This window comes from Gorilla gorilla, chromosome 1 (assembly GCF_029281585.2).
Source record: "Gorilla gorilla gorilla isolate KB3781 chromosome 1, NHGRI_mGorGor1-v2.1_pri, whole genome shotgun sequence".
NCBI classification, from domain to species: Eukaryota; Metazoa; Chordata; class Mammalia; order Primates; family Hominidae; genus Gorilla; species Gorilla gorilla.
The window spans coordinates 147,627,538-147,646,001 of NC_073224.2; the positions used below are offsets into that span (position 1 = coordinate 147,627,538).

The 18,464-nt window shown below is 37.5% G+C and overlaps 1 protein-coding gene across 4 annotated transcripts in view; it reads right to left on the reverse strand.

Moving 5' to 3' along the window:
* The window catches only part of RPAP2 (RNA polymerase II associated protein 2), an 88,302-nt gene that overhangs the window by 52,252 nt on the left and 17,586 nt on the right, over positions 1–18,464 (reverse strand). For all 4 annotated transcript variants that reach the window (XM_019030004.4, XM_055352229.2, XM_055352235.2 and 1 more), the window contains exons 7-9: positions 14,480–14,515; positions 10,637–11,567; positions 1,529–1,611 (exon numbers count right to left, since the gene is read on the reverse strand). In XM_019030004.4, coding sequence (XP_018885549.2) covers positions 1,529–1,611; positions 10,637–11,567; positions 14,480–14,515 — 1,050 coding nt within the window. The remainder of the gene's footprint in view (positions 1–1,528; positions 1,612–10,636; positions 11,568–14,479; positions 14,516–18,464) is intronic.

Sequence of the window (18,464 nt, forward strand, 5' to 3'; positions counted from 1 at the left end):
TTTATTTTTTTGAGATGGAGTCTCACTCTGTTGCCCAGGCTGGAGTGCAGTGGTGCGATCTTGGCTCACTGCAAGCTCCGCCTCCTGGGTTCGGGCCATTCTCCTGCCTCAGCCTCCTGAGTAACTGGGACTACAGGCATCCGCCACCATGCCCGGCTAATTTTTTTTGTATTTTTAGTAGAGATGGGGTTTCACCGTGTTAGCCAGGATGGTCTTGATCTCCTGACTTTGTGATCCGCCTGCCTCAGGCTCCCAAAGTGCTGGGATTACAGGTGTGAGCCACCGCGCTCGGCCTAATTTTTATTTTTATTTTTTGTAGGGATGGGGTCTTACTATGCTGCCCAGGCTGGTCTTGAACTCCTGGCTTCAGGTGATTCCCTTGCCTCAGCCTCCCAAAGTTCTGGGATTACAGGCATGAGCCACCACACCTGGCACATTTTTTTCTTATTTTGTAGTAATATTTTAAAGTAAATCCCTGTCGTCATGTCATTTGACCCCTAACTGTTTCCATTTTTATCTCTAAATACAAAGGCACTTTCTTATATAATCACAATAAAATGATCATAACCATCCAAATTAACAATTCCTTAGTGTCATCTAATATACAACATATTTAATTTCCTCTGATACTCTGAAATAAACACTTTTTACAATTGGTTGGTTCAAATAAAAAACCAAAAAAGGTCTAACTTTGATAATGAGAAAAAAACCCAACAGCTTTCATAAACAAACAACAAAAAACTCCTATACCATAATTAGTTTTGTCTTCACTCTTCTTTATGCCTTGGTTAATGTGAAATGTTTTCTGTATTTTCAAACTGCTACAAAATAAAACTTCATATTCACAACCCTTAAATAATGACTGACACACTTTTCCATGTTTTCTGCTAAAATAAGAAAATGCAGGTTGAAAAGTTCAACACAGCCCTCATACCTCTGGAAAAAAAAAATCTTCAAGTTCTTTTTGAAAGAAAAACCAAGATAGCAATTTTTAAATGTCATTTATGACTGGGCTAATTACAAGAACAATAATTTCCACCACGGGAAGTTTAAAGCTAAAGTGCAACGTTGAGTTGAACAAAAACTCATGTTGCTGAGTGTGAAATGGTTCTAAGGATATGCATGCAGAGTGAGTTAACAGACCCTTAAAACTTTGTAATAACATCTTATTTGCATCTGAAACTGCTGTGACACATTTACCGCAAATCAGTATTTAAATGGGTCTAGCTTTGATATTTTTTCCCTGACTTCACTGATTAGGTGGGAGTAAGGTAGTTTGGTCTTCTAAACCCACAATCTCAACCTTCCTCTTTATGATGTGCCTCTGTGTCCTCTACACAAAAATTTGTATTTCTTGGATAAAATATCTTAAAAATCCAAATTTCTTAAGTGAAGAAATCCATATAAACTTTTCACATTATTTTTCAAAATGTTCAAAATCTGAGGATAATACTTACACATTATGAGCTCATAAATGTCAAGTTAATTTAAAACTACTACAAAGCTGGAATGGCAATTACATACTTACACTTTACTCAACTTTTCAAGTACGATGCGTTTTCTAATCTGGTTCTGGGAACTTGAGTCTATCAGTGGAAAGGTGGAATCATGCTGAATCACATTTTTAAACAAAGCAAAACAGAATCATAAGTTTACATTCTTTCTTTGATAAGCAGAACAATAAACATTAAAACACAAAAGTTTGTATCTGTGGCACAGTAGGAAAATAACTAGACTTGAGAATTAGATTTAAATTTGAGTATCAACTCAGTTGTTAGGCTGTTGTGAACTTGCTTGAGTCATTTGCCCTCTTTGGAGAGTCAGTTTTCTCATCTTTACAATTGGGATATTAATACCTCCTTTATTAAATAATAAAATGTAAACAAAAAGATTTTGTAAACTGCTAAGTGCTGTAAAAATGTAGGGGATTAAAATATTAAAATTAGCAAATACTATAAATATATTATGAGGAGTTCAGTCATTATGTCATTTGACCCCTAACCATTCTAGAAATGGCAGACAAGATAATTCAAACCAACTCTCTCTCTGAGAACTGAAAAAAGTTGGGGGAAAACAATCCACATTTGTTTGAAACACATTTGTTAGCATCAGAGAGCTAACGAGGCTATAAAGAATTACAGTCTGAGATCCTGGAGAAGGTAATTACAGATAGAGCACTAATTTTCTATTTAGATATTGAGAAATTGAGCAGTTTTTCTAATAAAAAGAGTTCAGGGTATCCTTCAAGAAGGGAGGGGTATGGGCAACCTTCCCCAAATATGAGACCAGGACTTGGAAAGACCGTACTCTAGGAATAACAATAAGAATAAGAAATAGACTAGTTCTTTCAGGGAGTGAATCCCACCTTGAAATCATCTTAATCTCTGATTACATTACAGTGACATGGAACTGCTACAAATCATGTCAGAAGCAAATATAAATCTATTCTAGAGGAAGATAACATCATCCTGAGTCTCCAGTTATCTCTGTAATTTTTAATATACAATGTTTGGCATATAATAAAACAAGACAATATGATAAAAATCTGAAACAGCCTACAGAGATCAATCCTCAGGGAATCTAAATAATGAAGTTATCAGCATTATTTAAAATACATGTTTAATATATTCAAAGAAAAATTGTAAGGTTAAAAATTTTTGACAGATAATTGGAAACTACATAAAATAACAAAATGAAAACCCTAGAACAGAAAAATACGGTATTTAAAAGTAAGAACTAATGGGTAGACATAAGAGCATAGTAGAAATGGCTGAAGAGAGAATGCTGAATAAGAAAATATCCAGAATGAAGCACAGTCACCACTCCCCAAACACATAATGTAAAGCACAAAGGAGATTAAGAGACCTACAAGATACAGTAAAAAAAAAAAAAAGACTAAAGAGAAGAGGCAGAATGGAATAGAAGCAATATCCAAGAGATAACTGGGAACATTCCAAAACTTACAAAAAAAACCTTAAAAGAAGCTAGAGGAAGAAAACACAATACTTTCAAAGGAGTAGCAATAAGAGATACAAATGGAAGTCAAAAGACAAGGGAATGATATTTTCAATGGGCTGAAAGAAAATAACTGCTCATCTAAAATTCAATATAGAAAAATATCTTTCAAAAGTGAAAGTAAAATAATTTTCTGACAAAGAAAAACTGAGAAAATTCATTATCAACTGATACTAAGAGAAGTATATTCTTCAGGCACAAGGCAAATGATCTCAGATGGAAGAATGGGGATAGAAGGAATGAAAAACAATGAAAGAGTAATTAATTGAATAAATCCAGCTGAGTATTGGCTATAAATAATCTTGCAATATATTTGAAATTTAGAGAAAATAAAAATATCCAATAATAGAACATAAGTCAAGAGGGATAGATGGAGTTAAATCATTCTAAGGTGCTAATTGTCCAGGAAGCAATAAAAGTATTAACTTACATTAGACTTTAATAAGACAAAGATTCAGGTTTTAACACTTAGGGTAACCATTTAATGATCAGTAAAAGAGTATATAAAAACAATTTAACAGAGGCTAAAAAATGGAATAATGATTCAGTGCAAAAGAAAGCAAGAGAGAAAAGGAAGACAGAATAAGTGGGACACATAGAAAGAGGAGTGAGATGGTAGATTTAAACCCAAATACTGTATACCAATTGTGACATGAAATGCGAATAGATTAAATTCTCCATATAAAGGACAAAGACTATCAATCTAGACAGACTGTCCTTGACCACATTAATACAAGAATGTTAATGTCAGCAAAGTAGACTGTAAAGAAAAAAACAAATAGAAAGGTTGCTCCATAGTGATATGAGTTTCAATTTACCAGGAAGACATAACAATTTTACATTTATACCCAATAACATGGTCTCAAAAAGTAAAATTTGCAGAACTAAAAGTAGAAATAATCAATCTACAATTAAGGTGAGAGATTTTAACTCATCTTTCTCAGTGACTGATGGAATGAGCAGACCAAAACCAAAACCCAAACCACCACACCCCAACAGTGCTTCTCAAATGTTAATGTGCATGCTCATCTTCTGGGGATCTTGTTAAAAAGTAATTCTCATTCAGTAAATATGGGGTGGGGATAAGAGTCTGCATTTCTAACAAGCTTCTAGATGATGTTGACGCTGCTGGTTCCATGGACCACACATTGTATAGTAAGCACTGTATTAGTCTATCTTTGTGTGTTTCTGAAAATTTCCATAACAAAAAGTTTTTAAAAATTGACTACCCACAGGCCAGGCGTGGTGGTTCACACCTATAATCCCAGCACTTTGGGAGGCTGAGGCAGGCAGATCACTTGAGGTCACGAGTTCGAGACCAACCTGGCCTGGCCAACATGGTGAAACCGCGTTTCTACTAAAAATACAAAAGTTAGCCAGGCATGGCACAGGTGCCTGTAATCCCAGCTACTTGGGAGGCTGAGGCAGGAAAATCACTCGAACCCAGGAGGTGGAGGTTGCAGTGAGCCAAGATGGCACCATTGCACTCCAGACTGGGCAACAGAGAAGATTCCATCTCAAAACAAAACAACAACAACAAAAAATTGACAACCCACAAAGAAAATCAGAGGAAAAGATAGTTCAATGGGTGATCTTCTAAACATTTAAAGAACTAACATTAATTTTAGACACATTCTTCCAGAAATGGAGGGAACATTTCCCAACTTGTTTTACCAAATGATTACAACCAAAACCTGATAAAGATATTACAAGAAAGGAAAATTATAGGCAGTGCAAGGTATCTTCATTCTGAACAATTTTCACCCTTTTCCACCTGTCTTTGTACTTCAGAAGGATGATCTGTATGGGCTGCATCAATGGGCTTCCTTGCTCTCTGGCTTTTATCTCAGTTTTGCCAATGAAGAATAAGAAACTGGATGGTGCAGAAGAGTCATTCCCACTTGGTCCACTACACGCAGCACTTCCTTGGTACAAGACCTCGTGGTCCACTCCTACCTTTTTCCTTGAGGTCTAGGGGTGGTGAGGGCTCTCAAACTATGATTAGTGTATTATTCCTTTGTTTTCCTTCATTCTGACCACATTTTCACGCTTTGGAAAACAGTCCCATAATTAAACTTTCCTCAGATTACTTAATTTGTACCATGTGATTTATGATGAGACCATGACCAATTCATACGCTAATGTCACTCATTCTGAAAATATGTGCAAAAATTCTAAGGCAAATATTAGGAGGACCAAATCCAGTATTATATAAAAAGGCTATTATAGCTCAATCAAGTTGAGTTTATTATAAGAATGCAAAGTTGGTTTAATATTAAAAATAAATGTTAGGTCTGGGAAAAAATAGCAGATAGGAGGCAGGACTAACTTGCAGTTCCCACTTGGTCAGACAGAGCGGCATGTGGAGACTCCCATCATGAACTTTTGCTCCAAGAACTACTGCAGAAACATACCAGAAAAGGCAAGGAACTGTGAGTCAGCTTGCTTTCTCAGCTGGGAGGCCTGTAGCCTGGGGCAAGTCCTCAGCCCTGCTCATCAGCTGCCTGGAAATAAACTTGGTGCTGTTGTGGGAGCACCATGGGAGTGAGTCTGGCCTTTTAGGCTGCAGGCTGTGTGGAAGCTGGGTGAGGCCTGTGGTTGCCAGCTTTCCCCCACTTCCCTAGTGACCTGTGTGATGCAGCAGAGTCAGCCATAATCCACCTGGGAACATAACTCCATTGGCCTGGGAATCACACAATGGTACCCCCACCTGATGGTCTTTCTCTACTGGCCCTGGTAGCCGAAGACAAAGGACTTAATCTCTTGGGAGCTCTATGGCCCTGCCCACCGCCTGACCCCAGAGCAAGCTTGTATCCTCCCTATCCTACTGCAGCTGATGCACTCTTGAAAGCACCACCTCCTGGCTGAAGGCCAACCAACACAAAACCAGTACACTTTAAAAAAATACAATTAAGGACCCTCACAGAGTCCACTTCACTCCCCTGTACCTCCACTGGAGCAGGTGCTGGTATCCACAGCTGAAGACGGATCACAGACGGATCACATCACAGGACCCTTTGCAGACACTCCCTAGTACCCGCCAGAAGCCTGGTAGCTCTGCTGGGTGGCTAGATCCACAAGAACAATAACAATCACTGCAGTTTGGCTCTCAGGAAGCCCCATCCCTAGGGGAAGGAGGAGAGCACCAAATCAAGGGAGCACCCTGTGGGACAAAAGAATCTAAACAGCAGCCCTTGAGTCCCAGATCTTCCTTCTCACAGTCTACCCAAATGAGAAGGAACCAGAAAAACAATTCTAGTAATATGACAAAACAAGGATCTTTAACAACCCAAAACATCACACTAGCTCACCAGCAATGGATCCAAACCAAGACAAAATCTCAGAATTGCCAGAAAAAGGATTCAGAAGGTCGATTATTAAGCTATTCAAGGAGGCACCAGAGAAAGGTGAGGCCCACCTTAAAGAAATCAAACAAATCATACAGGATACGAATGGAAAAATCTCCAGTGAAATAGATAACATAAATAAAAAACTATCACAACTTTGGGAAATGAAGGACATACTTAGAGAAATGCAAATGCACTGGAAAGTCTCAGCAATAAAATTGAGCAAGTAGAAGAACTTCAGAGCTTCAAGACAAGGCTTTTGAATTAACCCAGTCCAACAAAGAAAAAAGAATTTAAAAAATGAACAAAGGCTCCAAGAAGTTTGGGATTATGTCAAACAAACAAACCTAAGAATAATTGGTGTTCCCGAGAAAGAAGAGAAATCTAAAAGTTTGGAAAACAAATTTGAGGGAATAATCAAGGAAAACTTCTCCAGCCTTGCTAGAGACCTACACATCCAAATACAAGAAGCTCAAAGAACACCTGGGAAACTCATCATAAAAAGATCATTGCCCCGGCACATAGTCATCAGGTTATCGAAAGTCAAGATGAAGGAAAGAATCTTAAGACCAGTGAGGCAAAAGCATCAGATAACTTACAAAGGAAAGCCTATCAGATTAACAGCAGATTTCTCAGCAGAAACCCTATAAGCTAGAAGACATTGGAGTCCTATCTTTAGCCTCCTTAAACAAAACAACTGTCAGCCAAGAATTTTGTATCGAGCGAAACCAAGGTTCATAAATGAAGGAAGGATAGTCTTTTTCAGACAAACAAATTCTGAGAGAATTCACCACTATCAAGTCAGCACTACAAGAACTGCTAAAGGAGCGATAAATCTTGAAACAAATCCTGGAAATAATACCAAAATAGAATCTCTTTAAAGCATAAATCTCACAGGACCTATAAAACAATAAGACAATGAAAAAAAAAAAGCTGTTCAGGCAACAAATAGCACGATGAATAGAATAGTACCTCACATCTCAATACTAACATTGAATGTAAATGGCCTAAATGCTCCACTTAAAAGATACAGAATGGCAAAATCAATAAGAATTCACCAACCAAGTATCTGCTTTTCAAGGGACTCACCTGACACATAAGGATTCACATAAACTTAAGGTAAAGGGTGGAAAAACATATTCCACACAAATGGACACCAAAAGTGAGCAGAAGTAGCTATTCTTATATCAGACAAAACAAACTTTAAAGCAACAGCAGTTTAAAAAGACAAAGAGGGACATTATACAATGATAAAAGGACTAGTCCAATAGGAAAATATGACAATCCTAAATATATATGCATCTAAACCTGGAGCTCCCAAATTTATAAAACAGTTACTATGAGACCTAAGAAATGAGATAGAAAGCAACACAATAATAGTAGGGGACTTCAGTACCCCACTGACAGCACTAGGCAGGTCATCAAGACCTGTTCCTGAATGATCACTGGGTCAACAATGAAATCAAAGTAGAAATTAAAAAATTCCACTGTGGTCTGAGAGAATATTTGATATAATTTTGATTATACCCTAGAACAAATGGATTTAACAGATATTTACAGAACATCCTACCCAACAACAGCAGGATATACATTCTATTCATCAGCACATGGAACAGTCTCCGAGATAGACCATATGATAGGCCAGCTGAACTTTGTAACAATTCCAAATGAACAGGAAGTCTCCTGGCCAGAACTCAAGGGAGGGTGTGAATCTGGTGTGCAGACTCCACAGGCTGGGAGATGTGAAAGCCCTACTTGTTCTCACAGGTGAGAGGCTGGTAGCCTGGGGCAAGTTCTCAGCCCTTCCTGCCCACTGCCTGTAAACAAACTTGGTGCTGTTGGGAGGGACATGGTGGGAGTGAGACTGGTCTTTTGGGTTGCATGGGAGCTGGGTGAGGCCTGCTGCCAGCTTTCCTCCACTTCCCTGACAACCTGCATGACACAGCGGAGGCAGCCATAATCTTCCTGGAATAGCTCCACTGACCTGGGAACCACACTCCCATCCCCCACAACAGCCACAGCAAGCCCTGCCCAAGGAGTCTTGAGCTCAGATGCACATAGCCCTGCCCCCATGACGGTCCTTCCCTACCCACTCTGGTAGCTGAAGACAAAGGGCATATATTCTTGGGAGTTCTACGGCCCTACCCACAGCCTGATCCTCCCTATACTACCACAACTGATGCTCTCTTGAAAGTGCCACCTTCTGGCAGGAGGCTAACCAGCACAAAAATAGTACATTAACCAACCAAAAGTAAGGATCCTCACAGAATCCATTTCACCCCCCTGCCATCTCCACCAGAGCAGGTGCTGGTATCCATGGCTGAGAGATCTGCAGACCTGACCTAAGAGATTATCCAAGTGGTCAATAAGCAAATAAAATAGTGCTGAATTTATTAATCATCACAGAAATGTATTATAATCATAAACCAATACTACCAGAATGGCTAAAACTAACTATATCAAGTACCAGGGAGGACATGGAGTCAAGGAAACTCCCATATAGTAGTAGTGGAACTGTAAACCGGTACAACCACTTTGGAAAACTGTTTGGCATTATCTAGTATAGTTGCATATATGCATATACGATAACCCACCATTCCCAGTCCTAGATACTTCAGAAATACATACGCATATTAGCAGAGAGATAAATACGAGAAAGTTCCTAAGAATATTGTTCATAATAGCCCCAAATTGGAAATAGTCTAAATGTCCATTAGCATAAATAAATGGTATATTTATATAATGGAATACTATACAGCAATAAAAGAATGAACTACAGCTATATGCAACAACACAAATGACTCAAAAGTATAATACTGCATGAAATAAACTGGACACCAAGAATATATACTGGAAAAAAAATGACAGAACTAATCTGTGCTAATATAATATTAATTTTGGAAAGAGGTGCTGATTAGGAGGGGATATATATGGGGCTTCTAGTTTACTTGTAATGACCTATTTCTTGGCTTGGGTAGTGATTACATCAGGACATTCATATGTGAATACTCAAGAAATCATATAATTACTATTTGTGTTGCACTTCAATGGAAATGTTTTAACATGTTATGTAACATTTTTGGAAAATGTTATAAATTTTTAAAAGTCAAATTTCAGGGATTTTTTTTCCTTTTTAAGGCTAAAAAGGACAAAATGATAAAATAAGTGATATTCTATGGTAGGTTTATGCAGCTCAGTGACAGAGATCAATGTTTCTCCCAGCTTAATATAAGTTTTGGATGATGTCTAATAATATACTTGAAATGATTTGAAGTAGGGTGCTGGGCCAAGCAACACTCTATAGAAATATATTTCTAAATTTTTTACTACATTTCTACTTCTACCCTCTTTCCAAATCTCCCATGTGCTTTTAAATTTAGAGCCACATTTACTTAGGAATATTTGAGAACAAAGTTTTGTGGTAAAAACAAAGTTATTACCCATTCCTCTTCATGTTAAATGACTTCATTTTCCAGGGAGTATACATCAATCAAAGATGGGTAGTAGAAATACTAAAAGATGCTCTCTAAATCTCAGTGGCACATTTTCAATCTCTACATATGGGTACTATTTACTGAGTACCAATTATATGTCATGTACTGTGATAAATGCTTTATACACATTATCTTTAAAACAAATAACAATTGAGCAAGAGAAGCTATTAATAGTTCCATTTACAGATGAGCAAACAGACCAAGAAACTAATTTTTCATACAGCTAGTAAATGACACAACAGATGTTCAAATCTAGGTCTATCTGAATGTGCTTTCCATTCTCTTTGTCCATTATTTCCCAATAAGTCTCTTTTACAAACTATTTTGATCTGTAATGTTTTCAATGGACATGCTTGCTAAATATTTTCCAATGTAACTACCAAGTCTATTCCATGGCATATACTTCCATTAAACACACACACACATACCCCATGTAAAAATCTGAAAGAATACTGAAGAAGAAAAAGCAAGCCTCTTCAGAGGCTTCATTTATTGTATGAAGAATTAGGGAAAACTTTGTCCCACCATTTTAGGCTATTTTTACATTAGAAAAAAATATTGCACACTGATGAAAATTTACTAGGGGTAAACGTCAACTTATTTGTAAAATAGTAATGCCAACAATGGAGATGGCACTGTAAACCAAAAGGCAGAATGACTAAAGAAACTATTTGAAAATTTAACAATTAACTCTTCAACATCCTTCCTGCTCCAAGATTTGCTGTGGTGAGTTTTCCAAATGTTAACGATCTGGAAAAACTCAATGTCTGTAAGACATACCTCTTCTGAGTCTTGTGATTTGGTGGTTTCTTCATCCAAAACATACCGTCCTCTGTAAAACTCCCTGATCCTCAGATTTAACTTTTCAGTTTCTTTTTTCAAATTCTCGTAACTTGGCAGTGGTTTAATGGCTGTACCTGAGCCCCTAAAAGGTAAAGACTCATCCAAGCTGTTCTGAGATTCCCTCCAGGCAGGGAAATGACTATCTGGATCTGAGATTATGTCATCTTCATCAAGTTCTTCTTTAACCAGAGAGGCTTCGGGTTTCAGACACACAGAAGCATAATTCTGGCCATACAAAAACCTCAATGTTTCTTCTGTCTTCCACTCAATCAAAGTCTCCTTCAAAACTTTAAGTAAGTTTCTCTTTCCAACTTCAGGACACACCTGCACTGAACTAGACACTGACTTAGACACTTGGTTTGATTTGGCAAATTTTCTCTTAAAATGCTCTGCACTTTTCTTACTTATGCCTACTAGAGTTATTTCTGACCTACTGTATTCACTTTCAGAATTTTCTGAAGCTTTTAATCTTTCAGGCAAAGTGCTATTTGAAGAACTCTGAGTATTTACTTTCTGTAAAGGAAGTTCACATGTAGCATCTTTCTCCTGACTATCTAATTTGCAATTGCCTAACTGCTCAGTGACATCTACTACTGTCTGTTCTTTGTCTTTGTGTTTGGAGTTAGCTTTGTGACCAGCTTTCTTTTTTATTATGCTTTTTTGGTGCAGCTGTGGTCTAATATTTGTTGAATTTGGTCTGTTTCCTGGTAGAATGGAGGAAACAAAGTCTTGCTCATTGTCACTGCTACTATCACTGTGAGTGCTAGAAGAACTAGATTCATATTGCTTTTCAAAGTGGCTAGGATTGTCGATATCTGATGTTTTAATGGCTTTACTGCATAACTGTACTTCTTCTCCAGAATGGCCACTGTAGAATGAAAGAGAAATAAAATAACTAAATAAAAAATAGCAAATAAAACCTGAAAACAATAGAAAAGTAAAGTACCCCATAGTATTTATACATTGTAACTTTCAAGGTAGAAATTTTTATTCCCTAGACAAAACCTTATTTCTAGGTTCTGATATATAAATTTCAGAAGAAGCCTATAATTTCAGTGCAGCTGTTAATAATATATTTTTTGATATAGTTCTCCTTCTTTCTTCTTCCTTCGTCTTTTTCCCCCAATTATTTTAAAATTGTTACAGGAGTACAGCAAAACTTTTTTAAAAACTTGATAATGCTATCTTACTGCACTATTTGGATTTGCCTGTTGTTGCAAATATATATATATAAAAATATATATATAAAGTATATATATATAAAAATATATATATAAAGTATATATATAAATATATATAAAGTATATATATATAAAAATATATATATAAAGTATATATATAAATATATAAAGTATATATATAAATATAAAGATATATAATATATAAACATATAAAAATATAAAGTATATATTTATATGTACACATATTTACATATATAATATATACTTGTACATATATAATGTATACTATATATAAAGTATATATGTAGTTTAAAAAATATATAATATGAAAAATAATATAAAAATAAATATATATTTTTAAGACAAAGTCTCACTGTGTTGCCCAGGCTGGAGTGCAATGGTGTGAACTCAGCTCACTGCAACCTCTGCCCCCTAGGTTCAAGTGATTCTCCCACCTCAGCCTCCCAAGTAGCTGGGATTACAGGTGGGCACCACCACGCCTGGCTAATTTTTGTATTTTTTTAGTAGAGACGGAGTTTTGCCATGTTGGCCAGGCTGGCCACAAATTCTCGGCCTCAAGTGATTTGCCCACCTTGGCCTCCCAAAGTGCTGGAATTACAGGGGTGAGCCACCGTGCCTGGCTGAGCTTTTTATTTTTTATTTTTGTATTTTATTTTATTTTTATTTATTTGAGATGGAGTCTTGCTCTGTCACCCAGGCTGGAGCGCAGTGGCAAGATCTCAGTTCACTGCAACCTCTGCTTCCTGGGTTCAAGTGATTCTCCTGCCTCAGCCTCCCAAGTAGCTGGGATTACAGGTGCACACCACCATGCCCAGCTAATTTTTGTATTTTAGTAGAGATGGGGTTTCATCATGTTGGCCAGGCTGGTCTCAAACTCCCGACCTCAAGTGATCCACCTGTCTTGGCCTCCCAAACTGCTGGGATTACTGGCTGACCTTTTTTAAAAAAGTTTTTCTTTTGAAAACTTTGGCTGAGTGTGGTGACTCACATCTGTAATCCCAGCACCTTGGGAGGCCAAGGCAGGTGGGTCACCTGAGGTCAGGAGTTCAAGACCAGCCTGGCCAACATAGTGAAACCCTGTCTCTACTAAAAATACAAAAATTAGCCAGGAGTGGTGGCGCATGCCTGTAGTCCCAGTTACTCAGGAGGCTGAGGCAGGAGAACTGCTTGAACCCAGGTGGCAGAGGTTGCAGTGAGCCGAGATCGCGCCACTGCATTCTAGCCTGGGTGATAGAGTGAGACTCTGTCTTGAAAAAAAAAAAAAAGAAAGAAAGAAAATTTCATTATTGGTTTCTTAAATAAAAAAAAAATTACAGGAATTGTGTTTAGATTTGAAAAGATAAAATGATAAAAATAAATGGGTAAACATTTTCTAATTCTGGTTGATTGTTGTACAGAAAATTCTACAGAATGAAAATCACAGGAAAGTCATAGCAGAACAAGTTAGGAAATCAACATTTTTCAATAAAAGATATTTAAATTTGAAAATCCAGAGTTACAACAATATGCTAACAATAAAAGAGAAAAGTTTTCCCTGACAATGTTCTTCAATTTTCAGATTAGATTTGAATAAAATGAAGAATTACGAAAGAGGGAAGGCAACAGTAGCTTTGCCAATACAAACTTGAAACAAACAAGGACGCTCTAAAGCACAGACACTATCAAAACTTTAAAAGATCAGGATGAAAAAGACTCTCGGTCAAGAAGCAAGCTGTGGGGAAATGTAAAGAAAAAAAATATATATATATATAAAAGTTGAAAGCAAGGTCGTGGATGGGAATGAAGAAAAAAGATGAAAAGTTAGTTTAGTCTTAGATACCATCTTTTAGTTAGAATCTAGCCTACATAGCCACGGGGCTGTCTCTTGCATCAGAAGAAAAGTAAAAATAGGTGTAAGCTCAAAAAAAATTAGAACAATTTAACTTTCATGTATTTCATACTTTCTCTTGGAGTTTTAAGGCAATTATGTTTTTATACTACTCTGAAGCTATAAAGATATACATCAATAAATAAATCTCTTATTTGTGCTCAACGCCATGTGACTAAGGTAGTGACTATTAACTAGGAACATTTATTCTGAGAGTTAAGGGATGTGTTTTGAGAGATGGCCATGGTCAGGCAAACAATACCATGAGGAAAGTTTAGAAAGAAAATCACAACTTGGAATTTATATTAATGCTTTAGATGCTCTTTCAAATAATTAAGTAACTGGTACATTACTGGTTTTGAAATCCTATAGGACTGTAAAAACCTTTCAACAAATGTAATAGGCACAATCTAGTTGACAAAGAAGCATGGTGTCTGAGATGGAGGCTGTGTTTATGTCATATTTCAACAGGTTAAATTAGATTTCCTCGGGAGGAACAGCTGTACAGTAAATCATACAGATCAAACACATCATCTTACCGTCACAAAAGAAAAAGCTGAACAGGTCAAAAATTTCTTTGTGTGGGCTAGAATGGGACACTTACATAATGCATCAGCACAGGAAGTCCAAGAGCTCATATCACCTGGTTCACTCCTAATGTTTCTATTAACATAAATATATAAATGGTAAATGATACTGATTCAACCATACCTTTGTTCTTCCTTTAGCAGTTGAAAATCGGGATGCCTGTAACAAGAACACAGAAATAAAAATTAGGCTGGGTGCGGTGGCTCATGCCTGTAACCCCAGCACTTTCGGAGGCTGGGCAGGCGGATCTCGAGGTCAGGAGATTGAGACCATCTTGGCCAACGTGGTGAAACCCCATCTCTACTAAAAATACAAAAATTAGCTGGACATGGTGGTGCGTGCCTGTAGTCCCAGCTATTCAGGAGGCTGAGGCAGGAGAATCGCTTGAACTGGGGAGACAGAGGTTGCAGTGAGCCGAGATTGTGCCACTGCACTCCAGCCTGGCGACAGAGCGAGACTCCATCTTAAGAAAAAAAAAGAAAAAAATTAAAGGACAAAGTACTCTGAAATTCATCAACAAGAAATCTGGATTAGTCTCTCTCTTACCTAAACTATACTCACTTTTCAGGGTTAAGTTCAAATTCCACCAGCCCAATAAAGTTTTCCTTGACTAACTTGGACTAAAGTAAATCCCTTCCCTAAATTCCAGAGTCATCATTGTCTGTACAATTAACATAATTAATCATGAACTCCTTTATGGCCTACTACTAGAACCATTACCTAAATGTTTAACTTTTCTTTTTCTTTTTTTTTTTGAGATGGAGTTTTGCTCTTGTTGCCCAGGCTGGAGTGCAATGGTGTGATCACAGCTCACCATAACCTCTGCCTCCCGGGTTCAAGTGATTCTCCTGCCTCAGCCTCTCAAGTAGTTGGGATTACAGGCATGCGCCACCATGCCCAACTAGTTTTGTATTTTTAGTAGAGATGGGGTTTCTCCATGTTGGTCAGGCTGGTCTTGAACTCCTGACTTCAGGTGATCCTCCTGCCTTGGCCTCCCAAAGTGCTGGGATTATAGGCATGAGCCACTGTGCCTGGCCAATGTTTAACTTTTCATATGTTTAAGTCTGGTTTCTTAACTAGACTATAAGCTCCTTAAAGGCAGAGACTGTTTATAATTGTTGGATTTCCTTTACATCGTCAGTAAGACTTTTTGCCTTAATTTCTGAGAAAGCAGTTACATTGGAGTAGCAGCAACCCCTCGCTCCCCACTGCCCCCACCTCAGCCTTCCACAGTGCTGGGATTACCAGGTGTGAGCCACCGCGCCTGCCAGACCTTAAAATTTAGTAGAAGAAAAATGCATGTTCTAAGAGCTTTACAGATATTGATCCTCTTAACAACGATGTAGCTACTAATATTATCCCCATGTTATAGATAAGGAAACTGAGTACAGAGAGAATAAGCAATTTGCCCAAAATCACACAGCTAGTAGGTGGTGAAGCCAGGAATCAAACCCAGACAGTAAAGCTCATAATAACTACATTGTTATTCAAGACAGTATGTGTTAAATGCCATGAGAGATGTATAAGCTGCTACAGGAAATCAGAGAAAAACTTCCTTCTGAGCCAATCAAAAGGAGTTTCAGAGAGGTGTCATTTCAGCTGGGCTTATAAAGATGGATACAGTCTGTATATAAAGGCATTTGAGGCTAATCCCTTGAATCTCCACTCTGGGGTATTTACTCTACAAACCTCTCCCTTTTTTCTCTTTTTTTTAAAGCATGTAATCGTGTTTAAATCTACCCAATCTCTTAAAAAAAAAAAACAAAAAACAATCCTTTGATCATACAGCCCCTCCTCATTTCATCGTAAGCCTTTATTAAAGAAGTCTGCCCTCATCATTTTCAACTTCCATATTTCCTACTCAGTTATCAACTTTCTGCCTTCTGGAATCTGTACTCATTTCTCTCCTGAAATGGCTCTCACTGAGATCACCAATTACTATAAGACTGCTCATAGATATTTTTCAGGTTTTTTTAAGGTAGAGGAAAATAATCAATATGAAAGGATATCTCAAAGGAGGCAGAATACAAATAAATCATAAAGCAAGGCCCAGGAGAGAAAGTGGAATCAGTAAGATAAAGGAGGGTACTTTATCAGCAATGAGGCAGAGAAATGAGAGCCCATATGAAGAAAATAATGTTGAAGGAGTTTCTGTTGGATGCCCTCAATTGGTTCAGTAAAGTGGGTTAAACTATCTACTATGGTTGGTTCAAAGTTTGAGAGTAGAAAAGGTCTATTCTATAGTCAGTAAGAAAGAAAAAAAAGGTGGGAAAAACATAGTAGAGAGAACAGGGCCAAAGGAATACAATGAATGTAGGCTTGGATATCAGACAGACCTGGGTTTAAATCCCAAATCTATATATAACTAAGTGTCCTTGGGTGAGTCACCATACCACTCTGAGCCTCAGTTCCACCATCCATAAAGTGAGTAACATAATATTTCCCCAGGGATGCTAAGAGGACTGAATTAAATGAGATAGCTTATCTAAAGTGCTAATAGTCTTATTTGAGAACTTTCCCCAAAATGTTCAGCAAGCTAAATAGAAAAAAAGTATGACTGGAGGTTGGGAAGGTGGACATGCCAGAAGGTTAAGGGAGAAAGAATCTACAATTGTTTAAGAGGACACTGTAATCGCTGACTGTAGAGCTCAAGAAAACAAAAGTAAGAGGGTCTGCCAACTCAGAAGAATAGAGCTAGGCTAGAGATAGGAGGTCAAAATGAGGTCACAAAGCAGACTCAGGAGTGATAGCTGCAGATTGAGATAGAGGTTGTGGTCAGAGACGGGAAGCTCTTATTTCAAGATCTTGAAGGCAGAATAGTTCCAAACAAGAATGAGGTCCAAGTGTAGCTCAATCAAATGGTAATCAAAATATATAAACATTACTGTAAATTATGAATGCAATTTAAGACAGCTTTATGCAACATCTCCTGCTATACAACTTGTTATTTTTTGAGAATTAAAAGAAAACTGTATCTTTAAAGAAGGCAAGGGAAAAAGCATAAGGTAGGCATCACCTACCATATGCTAGGTGGATTTTTAAAATTGTGGTAAAATTACCGTTTAATACATTTTTAGGTATATAGTTCAGTAGCATGAAGTATATTTACACTGTTGTGCAACTATCGCCACCGTGCATCTCCAGCACTTTTTCATCTTCCCAATTGTCTGCTAGATGGTTTTACACATTATTTCATTTAATCCTCACACAATTTACAACTCTATTTTTATTTTTATTTTTTTTGAGACAGAGTCTCACTGTTGCCTAGGCTGGAGTGCAGTGGCACAATCTCGGCTCACTGCAACCTCCGCCTCCCAGGTTGAAGCGATTCTCCTGCCTCAGCCTCCTGAGTAGCTGGGATTACAGGCACCCGCCGCTACGCCCAGCTCATTTTTTGTATTTTTAGTAGAGATGGGGTTTCACCATGTTGGCCAGGCTGGTCTCGAATTCCTGACCTCATGATTTGCCCACCTCGGCCTCCCAAAATGCTGGGATTACAGTTGTGAGCCACCGCACCGAGCCTTCAACTCTATTTTTATAGATGAGGAAACCGAAGTTTTGAGAGGTTAAATGACTTCCTAAAATCACATAGCTAACAAGTAGTAAATTTAGGATTCGAATTAGGCCAAGCCCTTTCTATATCCTGTTGCCTCTATTTAGTGTTAGAAAAAGACCCAAAAAAGTTGCAAGGATACCACCTTTGCTTAATCCCTTTCACAGGAACTCAATATACTTTACAAACTATTTTCTTCTCCTTTGTGTAATTTTTCTAAGAACTAAACTCAACATTGTTTACAGATCTTAACTATCTTAAAGGAACCTTAAATACCTTCCCTCATCCCCAATCTATAAAGAATGGTACCTGACACTGAAATAAACTAGATTCAAGATTCGATATAAAATTCCAGTTTGTTTTTGCTATGTGCTGTTTTAGAAAGAATGAAGCACCAAGTTACATTGCTCTTTCTTTTCTATCCTTTCTTAGATGAAATCCAAATTTCTTTCGTTTGAAGAGAAAGTGCCATTTCTCTTCCAGCTAAGTATTTTCTATTATCTTCCCACAATTTTTGTTGTCCTGAAGATAGTTATGAAAGCTCAGTTTAAAAAA